Source organism: Juglans microcarpa x Juglans regia, chromosome 3S (assembly GCF_004785595.1).
Source record: "Juglans microcarpa x Juglans regia isolate MS1-56 chromosome 3S, Jm3101_v1.0, whole genome shotgun sequence".
NCBI classification, from domain to species: Eukaryota; Viridiplantae; Streptophyta; class Magnoliopsida; order Fagales; family Juglandaceae; genus Juglans; species Juglans microcarpa x Juglans regia.
Window position 1 is genome coordinate 2,612,249 of NC_054599.1, and position 20,402 is coordinate 2,632,650.

The 20,402-nt window shown below is 36.1% G+C and overlaps 2 protein-coding genes across 2 annotated transcripts; both read right to left on the reverse strand.

Annotated features, from left to right (window-relative positions):
• Window positions 1-491: 491 nt before the first annotated feature.
• Window positions 492-2,665, reverse strand: LOC121257124 (uncharacterized protein At1g66480-like). The gene is made up of 2 exons (XM_041158019.1): window positions 1,916-2,665; window positions 492-789 (listed from the first exon to the last, which is right to left on the reverse strand). The coding sequence occupies exons 1-2, from the start codon at window positions 2,555-2,557 to the stop codon at window positions 733-735; spliced, it is 699 nt and encodes a 232-aa protein (XP_041013953.1). The 5' UTR covers window positions 2,558-2,665; the 3' UTR covers window positions 492-732.
• Window positions 2,666-7,988: 5,323 nt separating this feature from the next.
• On the reverse strand, window positions 7,989-11,379 carry LOC121258284 (U-box domain-containing protein 11-like). Its single transcript, XM_041159747.1, is given in 5 exon segments — window positions 7,989-9,237; window positions 9,354-9,619; window positions 9,622-9,799; window positions 9,877-9,993; window positions 10,904-11,379. Coding segments are annotated over 5 exon segments (1,941 nt in total). The 5' UTR covers window positions 11,213-11,379; the 3' UTR covers window positions 7,989-8,166.
• Between the last annotated feature and the right edge of the window lie 9,023 nt (window positions 11,380-20,402).

Here is a 20,402-nt window from a genome sequence, read left to right on the forward strand (position 1 = left end):
CTGCATGGAGAATATATATCCCTCCATATGTTTTTCAATTATATATCTAAATGTATTGTATATGGGCAGAAGTAGCCCAAAAGAGTTTGCTATTGTTGCTTTGCTTCCACTTCCTTGTTGCAACATCAAAGCTTGTTAAATGTTGCACAAACTTCTCAATCCATCTTGTTGACTGCACACCTTTGACCACGCAGATGGAAGCTAAAGAAGCAATCATTTTATTGGTAATGAAGGCAGCCTCAATGTCAATAAACCATGAGACCGGGCCATTCTTGTTATCTCGTTTCGCCTTAATTTCATCTATTCTTTTCCCTTTTTTTTTTTTTTTTTTTGGGGGGGTTGTTTCGCTTTACTGTTCTAATTGTTCATGGGTGATTCTTGGAACTCACGCCCTTCCTTCTGTACACAAGTTTATTCTTAATAGATCCATTTGGTTATATATGTATATATATATATAAATGAAAGTTAATAATCATTCTGAAGTCGTTGCAAAAAGGTATAAATCACTGTAAGCTCTTTTATTTCGGAATCCATACATCAACTTGTTTTTTAACATTTTTCAAAAGAAGAAAAGAAGAAGAAGAAGAAGAAATAGCTTGTTTCATGTACATATATAACTACCTTGCACGCAATACACAAAAGTATTTTGTGGTCCGGTATTTGGTGTCTCCTCTAATTGGAGAAATATTAAAAACTTGAGTCGGGAGCTCGTCATGTACTTGTGATAAGCTGTTAAGAAGCCTCGGGTATTTGAATTTCTCCTTCGATTTGCATAAAACTCACTCGCTTCTGCAAGTTTGAGCATCCAAAACAAAGAATCAGTTATGTCCTAATTGCCTACTTTGATCATATATATAAACAGATATAATATAAGGTCAACATCATATATAGTAATATAAAAAGGAAAAGCAATATTTCAAACTGAAGAAAAGTAATGTTAGATATAATTTTAATGTGGGTTTTATTTGTGCCTCATTTTCTTTATTTGTGCCTACTTTTTCTTAAAGAAAACGTGTGGAGTTTGCACATGCTTTATTCACTTTTGTCGATGTTTATACCCTGCTCGATATTAGGATCTCTCTCTCAATATTGGTTTTTAGGTTTTGTAACCGTCAAGAAATATTCGAATAATGTAAATACAGTACTCTTCTCTCATAAATTGAGGACTATTTATAAAAATTACAGGGTACCTCTTTCAATAAATTAAAAAAAAAAAAAAAAAAAACACCTTATTATACACATAATAGTCAACGGCTTAATAAACGTGCATTAACATCTGTTTTCATGTTTTCAATAGAACAACAAAAGAAACTGAAAAACTGAGTAAATTGGTCGAGTCAAGCCGTCATCTTTAATATTTTTCGGACCGGATTGAATTATAGAGGCCTGAGAAGTATATTTACGACTTGGGAAGCTCATTCCATCTAGTTTAGTTTGTGGAAAATGTCAAGCAGGCCACCCTTAATTGATAGGCGGCTCGACTCGAGCACGCAAAGAATGAAAAAAATAATAATAATAATAACTTTTCTATACAGAAAGATACTGAGAACAAGCTATATATATATATGGCTCAAATTTTGGGAAGCTAATTCATATATAACTTGGATTAGCTTAAATGGATTATTGCTGAAAGTCATTAAAGTAATTCCCCGACCCCAAAACATGAAGCCACATTTTAAATAGTTCAAAGCAAAATAGGCCAGCCGTATAAAGTTGTGTTTTCGGTATTCATATACTTGGATTTAGATTCACCAACTTTGCAAAATGTGGAGCTGGCCTTAACTTGTTGGTACTTGGAATTTTATGATTCTAATTACGGCTCAAAGTTGGTCATGACATACAAACAAGCCAAAATGTCAAGTAAATCAGTTGAACATGGCATGAAAATCGGATGAGTGTCTCATTGAAATCGTACCTCACGCCCCTTGACGCCATTTTTAACTCTTCCATGCCCATCTTCCCAATGCACTTGTTGTTGTTGTTGGTCCAGGGGGGCGGCCATGTTCTCCTCTTTGTGTCCCTTATTGCAGGCCGTGCCGGCGCTCACCCTGCTGCAAAGATCCATAATCTTCTCAGCTGCCTCCACCTCGTCTTTGCTTTCCTTCATCAACTTCTCCACTTCTGCTTTTGGAATCCTCAGTCTCACTCTCAAACCGCCATTATTCTCCTGAGATCCTTCCTTGGACTCCTCGAGCATAATGCTTGTCGATTTCATGATGGAAAGGTCAGAAACGGACCTTCGAGACAGCATTAGACTCTCGAGCCTGTCCTTGGCACTCATGTTTATCCCCGACCGGACTCTTCTTGTAACTTTGGTCTCGTTTGGAGCCTGTGGCAACTCTACTAGGAAGTAGAGCCTCCTTGGCTCCAGCAGCTGGTCTGGTTCCAAACGTTTTGCTCGAGTTCCGAAATGCTTGACAGACTCGGAATCCAACAGAACATGTCCCGGGTAGTCCTTCACCACCTCCCCAGCTTGCACGGGTGTCTTCAACTTCAATGTCTCCCCGTTAATTTTCATCACCTTCGCGGTCTTCTTTGCTCCCAAACTGTTTCCCATGGAATTTAGTTTTTTTCAGTTTCTTTATCGGTAACCAAATAATATTGGGTTCGATCTCTGTTCTTCTAATTGGTTGATGAGTCTCAATTACAACAATCGTTGGTGGGTGCATGTGAGAGAGATTGGCAATGCTTTATATAAGGTAATTGGTGGGTGTGGTCATTGGTCAACAAAGAAGGCAAATTTTGAAAATCGGCCGACTGTCTGACAAACAAAATGTACGTACGTAAGCTTTCAATCGAACGACAGTAATAATAATAATAATAATAATAATAATAATAAATTATGAAACTTTGTATCTTTATTCCTGCTTTGACTGCGGATATATGGTCAGAATAAAACCGAAGAAACAAATCATCATGTCCACAAATCCTTATCCAAATTCCATGTGAATTCACAGTGAGAGATAAGACATTTAATTTATAAGAATTAGATATTTATAATATGTGCAACCGTCGTATAATTATTTTAAAAAAAAAATAAAATATAAGATTTATAAAAAAAAAATTTAATTTTTTAATAATAAATTTTATTATTTTTCAATACGATTATGTAACTTTTATACACGTTATGGTTATATGTAAAATTATTCTTTATTTATTTAAAATTTATTTTATATCTCAATCTCTTTTCCATTTTAGATATATCTAATTTCAATACGAAATACAAATTCGAAGAGATCTCAGACATGATTTCAACAATCGAATCCGCTCTTTAATAGAGAAAAACTGTGATCATGTGTGGGCCGGGAAGATGATGATCGATACATTTTCATATTTGTTTCCACCTTGTTCAACAGAATTCTTGGCGATGATGATGGCCGGCCGCCAAGTTTAAGAAATTCAAGTACTTCATATATATATATATATATTCAAACTATATATGCACGTTAAAATTGACTTGGTGCACGTACATATAATTAGGAACAGAGAAAATTTCACCACGGTTGGACTTTGCTTCATGAGACGAAAAGTAATTTATATTAATGAAGTAAAGTAAGAGGCCAGGTACGTACACTACAAGAAAATGGCTCTATTGCGGCGATTTTTGGTCTGCTGCAATAAATGTCGCCGCAATAAGTCATTATTTACGGCGATAGGTTTGGTCGACGCGGCTACCAACCCGTGCGTATTATTGTCCTTTTTTGCGGCGATTTTATGCTTATTTGCGGCGAAAATTTTTGCCGTAAAAAACTTTTTACTTTTGCAGCGATTTTAACGAGACTTACGGCGAATTAAACCGCCGCAAAATCCCAAAATGTTCTGCCGACGCATAAGTTCGCTGCGAATCTGATTTTAATGAAAACGGCGCCATTACCTCCATCGATTTTCTGATTTCCCCCCAAATCCCTATTTCCCCCCAAATCCCGATTTCCTTCGTCCCCATTTTGGCGTACCAAATTGTTCTCTGTAATTGTTCGCGCCCGGCGATTCTGGAGCAAAAACCCTTTCCCAGGCCCCTCATTCCAGACTTGAAGCAGCAGCGGAGTCAGTGCCTCCCCGCGGTCCGTTTCCGAGTGATTGTTTTGGGAAGGCCAATATCGGTGGTCGAGATCATCCATCGACACTTGTAAGTGGTTCCCTTTAAGAAATTGCTCTCCCCCTTCATCCTCGCATGAGCTGCTTATTGCAAAAATTATGCATTTTGGTGGGTATTGATTAAGAGTGTGTCGAACATAGTTGCAGTCTTAATGGATTTGTTGATCTCTAGCTTATGCATTCTGGTTTCTGAGTGATAATTTTTTATCTAAATTACATTTCAAGTATATTTTCTTATCTAAATTTTCTCATTCCCATGTTCTTCGTTTTAGGTATAATTTTTGTTTGTACAATAATTTTTTTACACTGTCAATCTCAGTCCTATGTTCTTCCTTGAGGTTTAATTTTTGTATATCTGCCTTTTCTATATGTGCTGGTCTAAGTTGTAGATATTAGCAGTTGGCAAAAATCGCCGGTGATGTTCAATAAAAAAAAGAGCCTTTTTCTTGTAGCATTTATGGCCCTTTTTGGGGGAAAATTCACTTGCATCTATTAGCACAGTACTGTCCACAATTTCACTGCATAATCAAGATCATAACTTCAATTAAAAACCCCACAAGTATAAATTTAGTTATAGGGAATGGGAAAAATTTAGATTCCTTTTGTTTTTCTTGAAGGGAGCGGGTCGAGTTAAAGATAAGAACATTCCAACCTTGTAGGATGTATCCGGCATGAGGAATCAATCGGAGCGTCAAAGCAATTAAAGGGGACTAGTAGAGCTGGTGATTGAGTAGGTAAAAGAGGAGTGGAGGGGACGAAGAGACATGAGAGCGACAGTCCACCAGCCTACCATAATTAGGAGCACATGTTTAAGGACACTATATATGAGAGAAATGAACGTTATATATGTTGAACCCCAAAACAAAAAGGGGCCGGGTACGTATAATGGCACAGCACGCATGCACGCATTTTGTCTCTCATCTCAACATGTTGGAGTGGAACTAAGCCTACTATGTAGTATATACTCTTGAGAATTACGTAGAATTCAAGGCTTGGAAATTTTGGAAACCCTCGATCCCCCAACTCTTTTGGTTTAGAATGTATTAATAGGTTTTACATAATTTCTACCAAGAAATCGTGTGAGTTTTATGCTTTAAAAAAATTATATAATGTAGAAGGCAGTGTACTCCACTGCAGATTTCCTATTAATTGCCCCATTATTTGTTCATGTACACCATTTGTTTTTATATTAATTGCAGATTTTCATTTTATGGATATTTCTTTTGTGGAGCGAATGTAGAAGGCATAAATCTAAATTTGCGGCGATAACCCTGTTCCAGACAGCTGCATCGATCTTTGCCCCTCAATATACAAGTCATCGCAAATCATCAACGATCGATATCTCGAAGTTGCGGATGAACACCACCCAAGCAAGCATATTTTTGATATTTGTTTAGACATGTATCACTTGGATTGTGGATGCAAGTGATATGTTTGTTCATGATTAAAGTTGTAAGAGACATTAGCTGCTCCCATTTGTAAGACATTATTGCCTTCCATTAATGCACCATATGCCAGTTTATAGTAACCTTAAAGGGTATGATGTATTGATGATGTATTGGATGAGAACTTGAATTTATATATATTAATGTACAACATTTTATGCTTACAAGTATTGGATTAAAGTACTATTTGGTAATGTTGTGAATCAGTTGGAGCAGGGAATTAGGTACCCACTACAAATTTTGCATTCTGTACGTATACTGCATATTTTAGGTTCAAAATCTCTTTTGCGGCGATTTAAAATTCGCCGCAAAAAGATTTAATCTAATAAAAAAAGTTGTTTTGCGGCGAACAAGAGTGGACGTCAAAGCAATCTAACAATCAAAACGATTTTTTGCGGCGATTATTATTTCGTTGCAAAAAGAAATATTCCTCATCTGCGGCGAACTTAGTTGGACGCCAAAAACAAAGTCATATGACGAGGTTATTTGCGGCGACTAAAAGTCGATGCTAATAAGCTTTAGCAGCGAAACATAGTCGCCGCAAATAAGTTTGTTATTTGCGGTGAAAGAAGTCGATGCTAATAAGTTTTAGCAGCGAAACATAGTCGCCGCAAATAAGTTTGGGGCTACTATTTGCAGCGATTTTAAAAACGCTGCAACAAAAATATGCGCTATTTACGGCGATTATTTGGGTATTCGCAACAATCTAAAGTGCTGCAAATACTTTTTCGCAGCGATAGAAGAGTGAAATTCAATCATTATTTTCGGCGAAATTAAGTATATTTGCGGGGGAAAAAATCGCTGCTAATAAAAATTTTTGACGACGCATTTTTCATTTCGCTGACAAATTTTTAAAAAGGCGCAACAACTGCGACGGACTGTCGACGCAGCATAAATCGCTGCAAATAAGTATTGGCAACGATTTTATGCATTATTAGCAGCGAATTTAGGCGCCAGGAAAGGCACTGTTTCTTGTAGTGGTAGACGTACGGTTGGAAACTTTTTATTTTCTTTTGATCTGATCCCGGTACTTCTCCATGCATGCTTCTCATGTACTTGATTAATGAACAGTGCTTCTGTTGGAAATAAACACGTGTGCTTTTTTTTATTAATGCTTTTTCGAAAATTAGTCTCAGACATGATGCAGGGTCCAAAACGATAGTCCGCCGAGCAACTTGGAAGCTTTTGCAACTTTTCAAATTAAAGATGATGTTGTTGGACGCACGAAGAGTACTGGAACTTCACTGAATTAGAAAAATGGTTTTCTCCTGTTGATTGCTGACGACTGCTACTGTTTGGTCCCGCTCGTACACATTGCCATCCATATGGTTCTTGGCTATAACCATCAAAATCAAATATGATCGCATCATGATCTTGAATCTTGATTACAATACACATATGATAAATGCCAGATAATTGGAATTGACTGAATATATTAATATATGAATGCAATTGGGGTATAATCCTTTTAATTTTTTTAAATATTATATATATATATATATATTTCTTCTAAGCAAATATTTTATATATTAATGTATAATTAGGGGTTGCATTTTTCTAATGCACATATATCATTTTAATATATATACACTATCCATGATATGTTGTTAACTGCCTGCATATAGTTTCATTGTTCGATATATCTTCTATCGATTCACCATTTAAAATCTTTGTGAAATATTACACTGTCAATTTATTTGTTTATCCTATCATTTCCCATGTTAGCTCTTCTTTAGATTTTTTTATAACGAGTTATACTATATTCTCATTTCACTTCATCCCATTGTGATGATTTGATTTATTCATAAATCATTAGATTAACTATTAAATTTTTAAATAATAAATTCAAGTGCATGCCACCACAAAATGACCCATATGCCCATCCCTTAGTAGTTTGGTCTCGACCACCATTGGGGGTGGTCAAATGTGGCCACTCAATGGTGTCTAGAACTCAAGCAACCAAGTTTTTTAAATTTTGATTTTGAAATATATATGAAGGTAGCTAAATTTTACTTTATAATAAAAATAATTTTTTAATCTCACGTATTATATTAAACTATAACAGTCGGTAAATTTTCTTCTAGAAGATGATAATTTCTTTGTAGACAAAGCATTTCTCAATTTCTAATAGAAAGGATTGCCCAAAATATGTCATAAACGAGAGACTATTCCTAAAAAAATAGGTGACCTATCTCAAGCTGAACAACACATAAGGAATGATTGTCCAAAAATTATTATTATTATTATTTATTTTATAAATATATTTCAGGCAAAGAAACGACCAGATCAACCTCGCGGGCGTGAATCAGCAGCCATTTCATTCATTCGGTTCAGATCGCTTTTGCAGAATTATATAGTCTGGAACTGTAACAATTAAGAAAAAGTTTGGTTGTTAATGGAATTTTATATCACTTTACAAGCATGACAACCACGAGTATAACACAAAACTGCAATTTCCAGGTGAAGTATTCTATGGAAAACATCATATCAAATGAAGTTTTTACACACTGATCGTACACGTAACAAATACAGAAGCAATGAGACGGTCATTAATATCTCAAGCCCCTATTCTCAGTTTTGGCACCTGAAACAAATAAAAATTTCTAATTAGGTAGAACTACTCCTTTTAGGGCTGCTGTAACTTTCGAAGATGCTCCAACAATGAAGTAGCTTTCCGTTTGGCCCTCTCCGTGCCACTCCTGGCAAGCTCCGTCAATGGTATGACAGCACCAAGCCTACTTATGGCGGCAAGATTATTAGTGTCCCTCTTGCACAAGGCAAGTATAATTGCAGCTGCATTTTCGTTGTTGCGAGGTACTCCTGTTCTCAAAAGATCTATCAAAACAGGAATGGTGCTAGCCTTTATAATAGCAACCTTTGCCTCTTGGTGGCTAGCAAGAACTGACATTATAGTTAGGGCTTCATCAATCATGCAACTGCTTGAATCTGTAAGCATCTTCAATAACGCTTTGATTATCCCTGCCCTCACTGCCCTGCCCTTATTCCCCTGATAAATACACATATTGAACAATGCTGTCGCAGCATCCTTTTTCCCTCTAGCGCTCCCATTTTGGAGCAATTCCACCAAAGATGGGATTGCACCTGATGCACCTATTATTATTTTGTTCTCGTCTGCAAGAGCCAAGCTAAAAAGGGTAGCGGCTGCATTCTCTCTTGCTTCCATGCTTCCATTTCTGAGGACATGGACAATTGAAGGAACAGCTCCAGCAAGCATTACGAGCGCCTTGTTGTTTTCATATATGGAGAGGTTGAGAATGGAAGTAACTGCATTTTCTTGTGTTAACACGTCTTCTGTTGTTAAGAGATTGACCAGGACCGGAATGGCTCCAGATTCTGCGATTAATACTCTGTAATCTGTGGTTCTTTTGGATAGCGATCGGATTTCAGCTGCGGCCTCTCTACGGTCCTCAGATGACTGGCTGGAGAGCTTGTGAAGTAGAGCTTGAATAGCTGCTATCTCCTTACTAACATCACGAAATGACCCATCACTTCTTTTAATCTTCCCATTTGTTAGTCCTTTTTGCTCCTCAATATTGTGGTCAATACACCATTGAGTAATTAGACTTCTAAGAACATAATTTGGAGTGAGTGTACAATTTTCAAGCTTCTGCTGAGTTTTTGGACATGTTGCATTCCCCGAATCTAGCCATTTCTGTATGAAAACTCTCTCGTATGTCTGTAGAATCAAGAGAGGTATATCTCAGAAGGAAGGTATAACAAAGATAACCAAGTTTTCAGGCAGTCTCTTTTAAAAAGAAAATATGTTGAAATGGGAATTGACATGAATCATACCTGTCCAGTGGCAACAATAACTGGATCTCTCATAAGTTCTAAGGATATGGAGCAAATAAAATCTTTAGGAATTACAACTGGATCAGGCTTCTTGACGTTCTCTAAACTGTTGGTGGCTGGATTGTCTAGACCATCAGCACCAACATTATTTGCTAGAATAGCCTCATAAGGATCAGAAGAGTTTCCATGCCTTTCAGTTTTATTACTTGTCGGGTTTGCATCGCGCCTTTTTGGACCATTACTTCCTGGAATAGCATCCAGCACATAACATCATCGTTACTACTACCAGTATTCTGAATACGCAAACTTCCAATCACACATTCACCTGATTGTTGCAGATCAATTTCTTCATCCAGCAGCTGGGTTAAGACAAGAGACAACATTTTTGAATTCAAAGATCCGTATCTTTCTGCAGCTCTTCTCAGCTGTGATCTCACCAGTTCCACCTAGTAGAAGGGAAAATATAAAGCGCAAGTCTAGTTGATAAGAAAGCACCATAGGTTTTGTAAGTTGTAACCCCTACCTGTTCTTGAACTTCTTCTGAGATTCCAAAATGATCATATGGTATGCTGCTTAATGCCTTCTCCAATTTCCACGTCACACATTGAAATTGGGACGCAATCTTCCCCACAGCTCCATCCTTAAATCAAGATATACCAAATTTCAGAGTGATACCTAGACACTCTCTCGAGGATGTACATGACAGCAACAAATTAAGTCTTCACAAGAGCAAGGGTTAATTTCCATGACAAATGAAGCGTCCCCTTTTCAATGAAAAATACTAAATATATATATATATATATATATATTTTTATAGCAAATATACTAACTATATAATTAAGTAATCTTTATATCGCATTAGTGCACCCTGATGGCTTAATGATGCTCTTTTTTTCCCCTTCTTGATGGAGTGCACACACCATACATTTTTGTCTTAGTCCAGACCGCTGCTCGGCCATCCAGACACTAATTAACGATTCCACAAAATGAGTGATAACTACTAAGACCATCAGTCACTGTTGTGATGCCTCTTTAGAGCATGAGATTGGGACCCATTAATTGTCACAACATCATCTTATACAATTGAGCAGTCACCAAAAAATGAACTTAGAATATGCGATTGTGCAATCAACTTGTTATCAATCAAAACATTATTTCTCCAGAGGATTATGCGGAAATCAATCACATTACTACCTATATAAATATTAAAAAAAAAAAAATCGATCACATTAACACTATTACAAGTTTTATTATTATTTTTTTTTTAAAGCATAGCATTGATCCAAGTATCCCAGAAAAAGCAAGTAATTTACCCGAAAATTTAACACCAATGCTTTGTTCGGTTTCCGAGGAAATGCAGGAAAAGAAAACAAGCGAAGGTTCAGAATTAGAGATTCCACATTGATCCAATGCAATATCATCCCCAAATGAAATACATCCCCTAGCTAGTTTTCCAACATTCAATTTTGTACTCTATTCAAACTTTCAGATGAACGAAACAGATATTTGAAAACAAAAAACGCAAAAGTAAGAAAGAAGATGAAACTCACGGAAGAGTTACTGGAGCGGAAGTTTCCAGCAAGCAATAAAAGCCGCTTGGTGGCCCGGAGAGCCACCACCAGATCGGGCGACCAGGAAGAAGTGGAGTAAGAAGTCGAAACATGAGACGACGGAGAATGGCCGGAGCGGGCGAAGTTCCTAATCTCCTCGAGCAAATGCGTGAGCAATGCAATCCGACGGATCAGATCCGTACAGTCCTTCCTGAACACCAACAAAGCGTCGCCGTCGGCAATGCCGGAAGCGGCGGGCCCGGAAGTGACAATGTCCAACACGAGATCGAGGAGTGCGCCGCTGGCCATAACGTCACGTACGACGCAGGCGACTGAAATTGGAAGCCCCAACTACCTTCTGTCTCGTGTGTGAGAGTTTGGACTGCCGTCTCGCTCTTATGAGCCCTCTCTATCGGCGACTCTCCCTAGGCAGAGGAGTAAGGGAGTGCGTGGGTGTGTTTTGGTAAGGAAAGCGAGATTCTAAAAAAAAAAAAACTGTAATGGAGAAAACAGATCACCATTGACATCTATTCAGGGATATTCGATCTCGTTGATACGTAATATTTAGAAGACGGAGATCAGACGTATTCATTGCTAAAAAGTATATTGTAGAAACATGTCAAGTATATACGACAGAGTTTCACTGAAAATTATTTTACAGATCGATGCAAACAATAAGTAGTAGTCTTGTTCATATTAGAATCATATATATTGATTTAGAATACAGGAAGGTTTCCAAATCTCCCTAGCTAGCTCGATCTGTCCGAGGGTTATGTTTTTTTCGTAAGCTATGTATATAAGACTACATGGTTGTGGATATATATAGTAATATATAAACTTATATACAACTGACATTGTGGTTCCAACACAATGCTGGACGTTGATTGTCTGCTTCTCTGGACGGCCATAATTATTGGCTATTTATGTTGCTTTCATGCTATATACTTTTCTCTCTTGGTGGAAATCCCATAATTAACATAAACGTTCAACCATGCATGCAGAACCACCTCAATATATATATAAATTCAATCAAAAATTATAAACAACAACATTAATTGACGAGTTATTTTAGCTGTATATGTTTGGAGCTACATATTTCGATCCAGAATACAAACCTGTTTGTCTTCTTTTAAGAGTATTAATATATTAAGAATCTTGACCAGTACTAAGTTATTTAATGTGTGATGGATCAAGGAGATGATCTCATGATCAAATATTGTAGTTATATATATTGTTGTCATGCTAATTATCATCTTGCTAATTAGGGGTACTTGGTCCGCCATGTACGTACGTACATGGCAACATGCATGAGCGGATCAACCGCGCCTACAGTGAATTAGGACACGAAGATCATGAGGATCAACATAGAATTGGAAGTATGTTGTCCGATCCATGCATAACATGGATCCTTATATAGATTGTTGTGGGTAAAAGTATCAGGCCCAAAATTGAATTCCCAGCTCAGTCCGTTGGGTGACCCTCATCAAAAGTAGAATGGAAAAGAAAAGCAAGGGGACAAGACAAGGCAAATTAAGCTTCAGAGCTCAGGAAATGAAGTTAGACATGCAATGAGAGATGGGGATCATGTGACATAAATTTGACATTCCTCACCAACCGAGACCTCAATAAATGGGCCTTTTCTACCCAAAGAAAGGGGATGGACAATCTAGGATTTGAGATCTAATCGGAGGAGAGAGAAAGAGATGAACCTGGACGACTCTGGCCAGATCACTGAGAAATCTTCTTCAACCTCATCACGAGAGACTCCAAAGATATTCTCTACTCTAGCAAAAACGGGTCACCGACCCCCATTGTACACTGAGATAGGAGAGACTGTAAAATACATCCATTATAGTAGATTTGCCCTTCAAATGACTCGTGGACGCAGGCTCTAAGCCGAACTACGTAAATCCATATGTCTACTTATCTCTTTATATTTCCTATATTCATTTAGCATTTACTGCTATGGATGTACATGTGGGTAGGGGTGCTACCTGCACCCCCCCCCCCCCCAGCGAGGGTTCTCCCTTCCCGCACCCTGCCCCCCGCATGGGTGAAGGGTTAGGGGCGGGATTTGGCTGCCCGGAATTTGCCCCACACACTGGGGGCGGGGCCCCCTGTTTGGGTGCCGAGGTGTTGAAACCCCAAAACAGAATGGAGTTTCAATATATATAAAAACCCTAAATTTACATACACAATTTTTTCATACAATCACAAATTCACACAACAATGAACAAACAACTCAATCTACACAACACACAATTCATAATCTCATCCTCCAAGTCCTCAAATCAATCCCATCCTTCATAAATAAACAAAACTAAAACAAAACCTTTCAAGAGTCGAGAATCAAGAAACTTACGGTGATGACGATGAAGCTAACTTCAGGTGGTGACGGCGACAACAACAGTGTGCGACTTAAGAACTAAGAGTGAGAGAGAGGGTAGATCTGAGAGAGAGTGAGACAATGATGAGAGAGATTTGAGAGTGGGGGAGGCGAAGGAGGGACTGAGCTTGGGAGTAGTTTTAGGTATTAAATAAAACGACTCCGTTTTAATATAAATGCTAGGTTTTTTTATTTATCGTGGGCTCTAAACCGCATCCTCAAGGCCGATATCACCACAGTGGGCTAAGGTTGGTTCTTTTTCCCTTTCTGACCTATTGGGTGATTCTTGTCCCTATCACAAACAATGAAATGTGGGGGTTACAAGGAGATGAAGTAAAAGCCCAAAACCAAATTCCTAAAAAAAAGTATAAAGACCTTATTTAAAGTTTACAAGAAGATTAAAAAAAAACCTAGAAAACTTAGTGCCTAATAGTAGGAAAACATGCACGATCGAGAGAGAATAGAGCAATCATATGCTTAGAGAGTTGAAAGAGAGATGAAAAACTTATTATATGTCCCATAGTACCATAATTTGCTAGACTGTTCCAAAATTTACTAGACTGTCTGGTAGCGCTTTATGTACCTATATAAACATGATTAATACTAGAGGCAACACAATTATTAAAATGTAAAATATCATCCCAAATGTCTGAGTAAATCTAGGGGAGAAAAGCCTTTATTAAGATAATTAAGTACAAGAAGGGAGTCAGTCTCAACAACCAGATCAGTGATACTCAGTTCATAACACAAAGTTAAACTAAATCTTAAGGTAGACAATTATGCAAAATTGTTAGTGCCAATACCTAAAAAATAGGAAAAATTAACAATGATAGAGCAATTATTGAAACGTAAAACATCACCACAACTAGTAGTCACATGATTACCTTTTGAAGCACCGTCAATATTCAACTTGAGAATGCCCAAGGGAGGCGGAATCCATTTGACCAAGATAGGATTTTTTTTTTTTTTCCCTAATAGTGATCCAAGAGATATGCAAAGAATTGAGAACATCAATATTGATGTTAGACACAATATCTTTAGGTTTCAACAGGGGTTCAGCTCTCAGTCCTTACTTTATAGGGGTGCTAGTGTGCTAAACCTAGCAACCCATTTGGAGCCGCTTCTTAATCTTACCAATAATGGCTCAAATCTTGTTTTATTATAAGCTAGCCATAATTCCCAAAAGAGAAGAGATGGTAGCAAACGAGCAAATAAATTGGATTGGTCAAAACCCTTCGAAAGAAGACCATCAATGAATAGCAATGCTTTTCCAACAACAAGAGTCCAAAGAAAATAACCAAAAAGGGAAGAGAAATAATGCCAAATGTTCTTCGCAAGAGAATAGTTCAAAAAAATATGGTTAACATATTCAATAGTCCTCAGAACAAAATGAGCGTTTAGAAGCCATGTAAATCCCACATTATTAAACTTTATTATCAAGGAGAATTTCATTATGACATATTTTCCAGAGAAAGACCGAAATCTTAATAGGGAGGACTTGATTCCAAATAAAATTTAAAGTGTTGACAGGAAGGAAGTGGTCTCAAAAAGGACTTGCTAAATTTTGAAATTTAGAGTTTATTACAAATGTTAAAACTTACAAGATGATGTTGTTGCCTCTCCCAAGGATGGTCGATATCCATGGAATGGTTTTCTCTTATGTTGCATTGTAAGAGATTTTCTCTTATGTGTATATATAAGATGATACTAGGTGTATATATTGTAAGAGATTTTCTCTTATGTTGTATGTATGGTGCATGGTATTTCATGGAATGGTTTGATTTTCTTTGGGCTTGACTTGCCGTAGGAAATGGGGGGTACTGGACTCATTGGACCAATGGGGGCCGACCATGAAGTACTTGGATACCATGCTAGGCCGATATATGGTTTTAAACTTTTTAGTTTGTTCCATTTCTAGCCTAGCGATTCGAGCCTTAGCCTTTCTACTAAAAGTCTAGAACTCAGTCAATATATTTTTGAAATTAATTTTCTTTGTTAATTAAATTTATAGAAAACTTTATTTTTATTTTTTGAAAGAGAATATTTGGAGTTTCTTTTTTTAGAGTAATGATACACCATATTTTTTTTAATACTTTTCATAATACATGATATAAAATGAAGATATTTTTATAAAATTGTGTTATTTTTATATGATATTTTATTATAATATTTCTCATTTTAAAATATGATTATAAAATATATTTTTAAAAAATATTTTGTGTTTATATTTTTTTTTAATCCAAAGTATTGGATAAGCAATGACTTGATTGCGGTACTTACGTTGGATGAGATTCTATATAGCCTCTTTCCCTATCGTTGGCCCCCTTGCAGTTAAGACATTAATTATGCTGTCACCAGTCATGATTGCGGCATTTAAACGAAGGGTCCTTGAATACCAACCAGCATTTAAACTGCGATGCTGCGAACCAATCGAACAGATTCTCCGGTTTGATTAAAAAAATGTTTCTCATATTTCATTTTATCTTATGTTATTTTTATTATTTTTTTAAATTTTTATACAAAATATAATAAATAATTATATTTTTTTAAATTTTAAAATAATATTAATATTAAAAAATAATATTTTATTTAATTTTTAACTTTTAATTCATTTCAACTCACTATCCACTTACTCCTTATTTAGTCACTCAAATCCATGATAAGTGCTGGTGCTATCATCCATATCCAACAAGATCATAAGGATTTATAAATGAAAAACACTCTGGAACAGACTGTCCAATACTAAGGCTTTAACAACCTCTAATAAAAAGTCTACCATGTCAATAATTTTACACAAAAATCATAAGAGTCATTGCACCGGATAAAATCAAGAGTCCTACATTCTATCTTTGTCCCTCACCTAGTATCAGTGAAATTTGGAACACCTCACAAATTCCAAACCACCGCATGACACGAGTTTCATCGTCGCCACAATTGCACAATTGCATCGCCACACCAAGTTTCGTCGCCCACCAAGGTCAGTCATCACAGGAGAACACAACAGTCGTTTAACCACCAAGTTCTATCGATTTTGAGTTGGTTTTTGCAATGTTGGCGGGGGGAGAGAGAGAGAGAGCGAGAGAGAGTGTGTTCGTTTTAGGATTTCGAACTCTTTTTTGTCTCTGTCATCTCAACGATATTTAGTTTTTTCATCCTCTCCAGTGATATTATTTTTTCTTTTTCATGGTAATTTACCATCTGGTCCCAATTGGAGGAATGAGATTTTACGGTGAGGGGTTTGTAACTTTGTTGTCCTCAAGGTCGTCTTTAGAACTTCAAATATTTTACAGTGAAAATCAGAGTTCAAATATGGAGATTGACTGACTCAAAGCTTCATTTTCATGGGTCTTTACATTTATGGAATGCTTTTGCTCAGTTGATTGGAGGAAGGTTCATGATCTAGGCTAAACTCAAATGGTCCTGGGAGAGAGTGAGGGGGGGAGGGTCACGAGTGAGGGGGGCTTCTAGGTTCTGGTCCCGGGAAAGAGTGGTCTTTTGTTTCCGTGTAAGGAGGGAGCGGGGGTGGGGGGGAAGGGGATTCTCCATATTTCTGGAGAGGGAGGAGAGGAGAAGGGTTATTGGAGAGAAGGAATACTTTTTGTTTATTTATCGTCTGTTGTGCAAACACATGAGAGCTGATGTGGGAGGCCTACTTGACACTCACCCATTGGAGGGCTGTTATTTTGGAGGATAGCAGACTGACCGGCTAGAAGTTATTCTCTTTCTAAAAATAATGGTAAATAATAATAAGATGATATGTGAATAGTAGTAAGATGATTTGTAAATAGTAGTAATATAGTTTAAGTTAAATATTTTTTAAATTTTGGGAAAGGAAAGAAAAAAAAAATTGTATAAAAAATATTATAAAGTTAAAATTTTGTTATAATATTATTTTTTAATATTATTTTTATTTTAAAATTTGAAAAGGTTCAATTGTTTTTTATTTGAAAAATTTGAAAATTTAGAAAAGTTATAATGATTAATTTGAAAGAATTTTTGTTTAATTGATATTTGAGAACGAAATGAGATGAGATGAAATGAAATGATATAAAAATTTTAAAATATAATTATTCTTTTTATATTACTGGCATAATAAAATTTAATTTATGATAAAAGTTTAAAACAAAAGGATATAGATGATGTGTTCTGCATGTTAGTTTACAAACATCGATCATATTATTTTGAAAATGACATTACATTTTTATATTAATATAAAATTAATAAGATGAAAAATGATACTCATCATATTTCATTTTTTAAAAATGTAAAGCGCCAACTTATTGGCCGTATCATGTATGTGTTGTCATTTTTCAAACGTGACGATCCACAGTACTGTTGGATGGTCCCAAGATCAAATTAGAAGAATATGAGAACCAGAAGCTGTTCAATCGACTAGCTAGAAATACTTGAATGAAAAAAAAAAAAAAAGACACTAGAATGTGGTAATTCTAGTTTCAAGGAGGAAATTAAGCTTCTAGCTAGATCTCTTCCCACGAATTGCAGTAACTGGGGGTAGAGGGAAGCGGTCCAGCTCCATATATATATATATAATACTGAGTATCTTAGTTGCCAAAAAAGAAATTAATATTGGATTTATGGTGAAGCCAACAATGAATTATTTAATTCTCTTAGTTTATGAAGAGGAATTAAATAAGATCCTTTCTATTTTTAAAGTAAAAAGATCAGAGTATTCATGTGAATTAAAACAGAAAGGGTATAATTTTTAAGACGATCATTTGGGTAAAAATTAATTTTGATCAACTTGCTAGGTCATTGATAGGTCAACATCAAAACGTACTACGCCTTTACTTTACGCATCTACACTTCGATCGTTTGGTTCCCAAAATGCACACATTTTTATCGTTTCCAGGGGAGAAAACACATCTACACTTCGATATGTCTGCATGCGCAGTATCGTCCACAACTACAATTTTCTGCGGGAAGCTTTTCAAAACACGAGTTACATGAGGAGGAGGCTTTTCAAAGCCACGATTATCAGGAGGATGTCTTAACCGTAATGAGAAATGTCTGGAAATCATGCAAGGATCTGCTGCGTGCAAGGTGGATCGTGGATGGGGATAAATTAAGGACCACCAAACCAGTACCACGTCTTTAATCATAGATGATAAAATATCAAGGTCAACCCATTTCGTCTTATATGCATGCATGCAGCATGACATATAGGTACTTTTGTTAAGAACTCTATCATGCATGAACTTATTTGGGTTTTTATCATGGATATTATTATATTTGGTTTATTTTCTTGGATATATAATACCGATTTAATGAAATTGTATGCTACTAGCTATTTGGTTTTCTAATTTTGTATTGTTCGAATTAAAAAATAAATAAAAGAACAATTTAAAAAGCCTTATACATGTTACAAAAAATATGTAAGAATGTTTTGGAAATTAAGATTAATAATAATTCCTAGAAGTAAACTAGAGATGGGAATCTTATATTACAGAAAATCATTTCGTATTTCTAGTTATTATAATTCCCAAACATGAGTTAATTTGTCACAATTTACAAGAATCTATATTTTTTTGGCATCACATTATTGGGAATGTAGATCATATCGAAGAGAGTATTCGATTTCCCGACTACTGATCAAAGTTTCCATTAGGTTTTTAAATTAAGAAAAATCTTATAAAGCTATATAAGATTTAGGAACTAAATTAAGTTTTTAAAATATAGCATATATATAGTTATATAAATTTAAAAATAAAATATGGTTAAAATTGAATATAGATTTTTGGGGAGTTAAATGAATTATCTAAAAGGATTTTGTCATATATAAAATAGGAAGGCGAGTGGTGTCCCCAAAAAGAAAAATTACAAAACTCATTTGAATTCAAATTACTCCGATCCTCAACTAATGATCATTATACTGAATGGTAGGTCGATAGGATCAACACGCCATCAAATTACTGCCAAAGAAGTCTAATCTATTGCGTTAAAGACTTATAAAGTTCTTTTATATTATATATTATAATAAGATATTGCTAGTAATTTGTTTCATACGTACGCAATTAGCATGCACTACCCTGGAATATTATTTGATATTAATTAATAACTTATAAATGGATCTAATTCTCTCATTAGACCATTGGAGGATATAATAATATATATGAACGATCGTTCTAAATTCCGGGACCAGCATTAGTGTTCTTCGATAATTCTTCCTTCTTTTTTTATTACTCCGACATAGAATTAGCGAGAAATATATATAGTTCATGTAAGCTTGATGTACGCGTCTAGGCCACATCCATCCCCGCAAATGCAGGCACCATGAAAATTAATTGGGTCGCATGTATAACTCTCTTATCCCAATATGACCGGATTAACATGACACCTAGCTTTATTTTTTTTTTGAAAATAGCCTCATAAAAATTTCATTCATCAAATGTCAAGCATTACATTGTCTATCAGCAGCAATAAAAGAATAAATACAATCCGGAACCTCCGGGCATCCCCTTCAAACACTACAGCTCTTAGTCCAAGTTCCACAGAAAATTACAGCTCTCCACAAAGCTAACAACTCTGCTAAAACTGGTTCAATACTGAATCTTGAACCCTTGCCATAGCAGCAATCACCTCACCCATCGAATCCCTAACCAGAATACCTACACCCATTCGGCCAGCTTCCACCTCTATACCAAAATCCCAATTAATCTTCAAAGTGCCAACTACAGGTATCCTCCAAGAGTTTATCCTCACAACTGGATTGGTGAAGCCATCATTTTGCTTTAGGAGACTCTGATTGTGCCTGCTGAAATTCCTACATCTCCCTCAAACCACTACTATAAACAGTCTTGGGGTCAACAAACTTTCCTTAAAAAATAAATTGATTTCGCCTAAGCCAAATCCTCCTCATCACACATGCAACCTGTTCAAGATTTTTTAGACATAAACTTGTAGTTAACAACTCCCACAAACTGCAAAAATCCATATCTCTACTATTCGACTTCTGAACCACGCTAAACTGATCTGCCCATACATCAGAGGTAGCCATACAACTCCATACCACATGACAAGTAGTCTCTTCAACCTGTTTTCAGATGGGACACAATGCTGAATCAATAACCCACGCCTAGCCAAATTCTTCCTTGT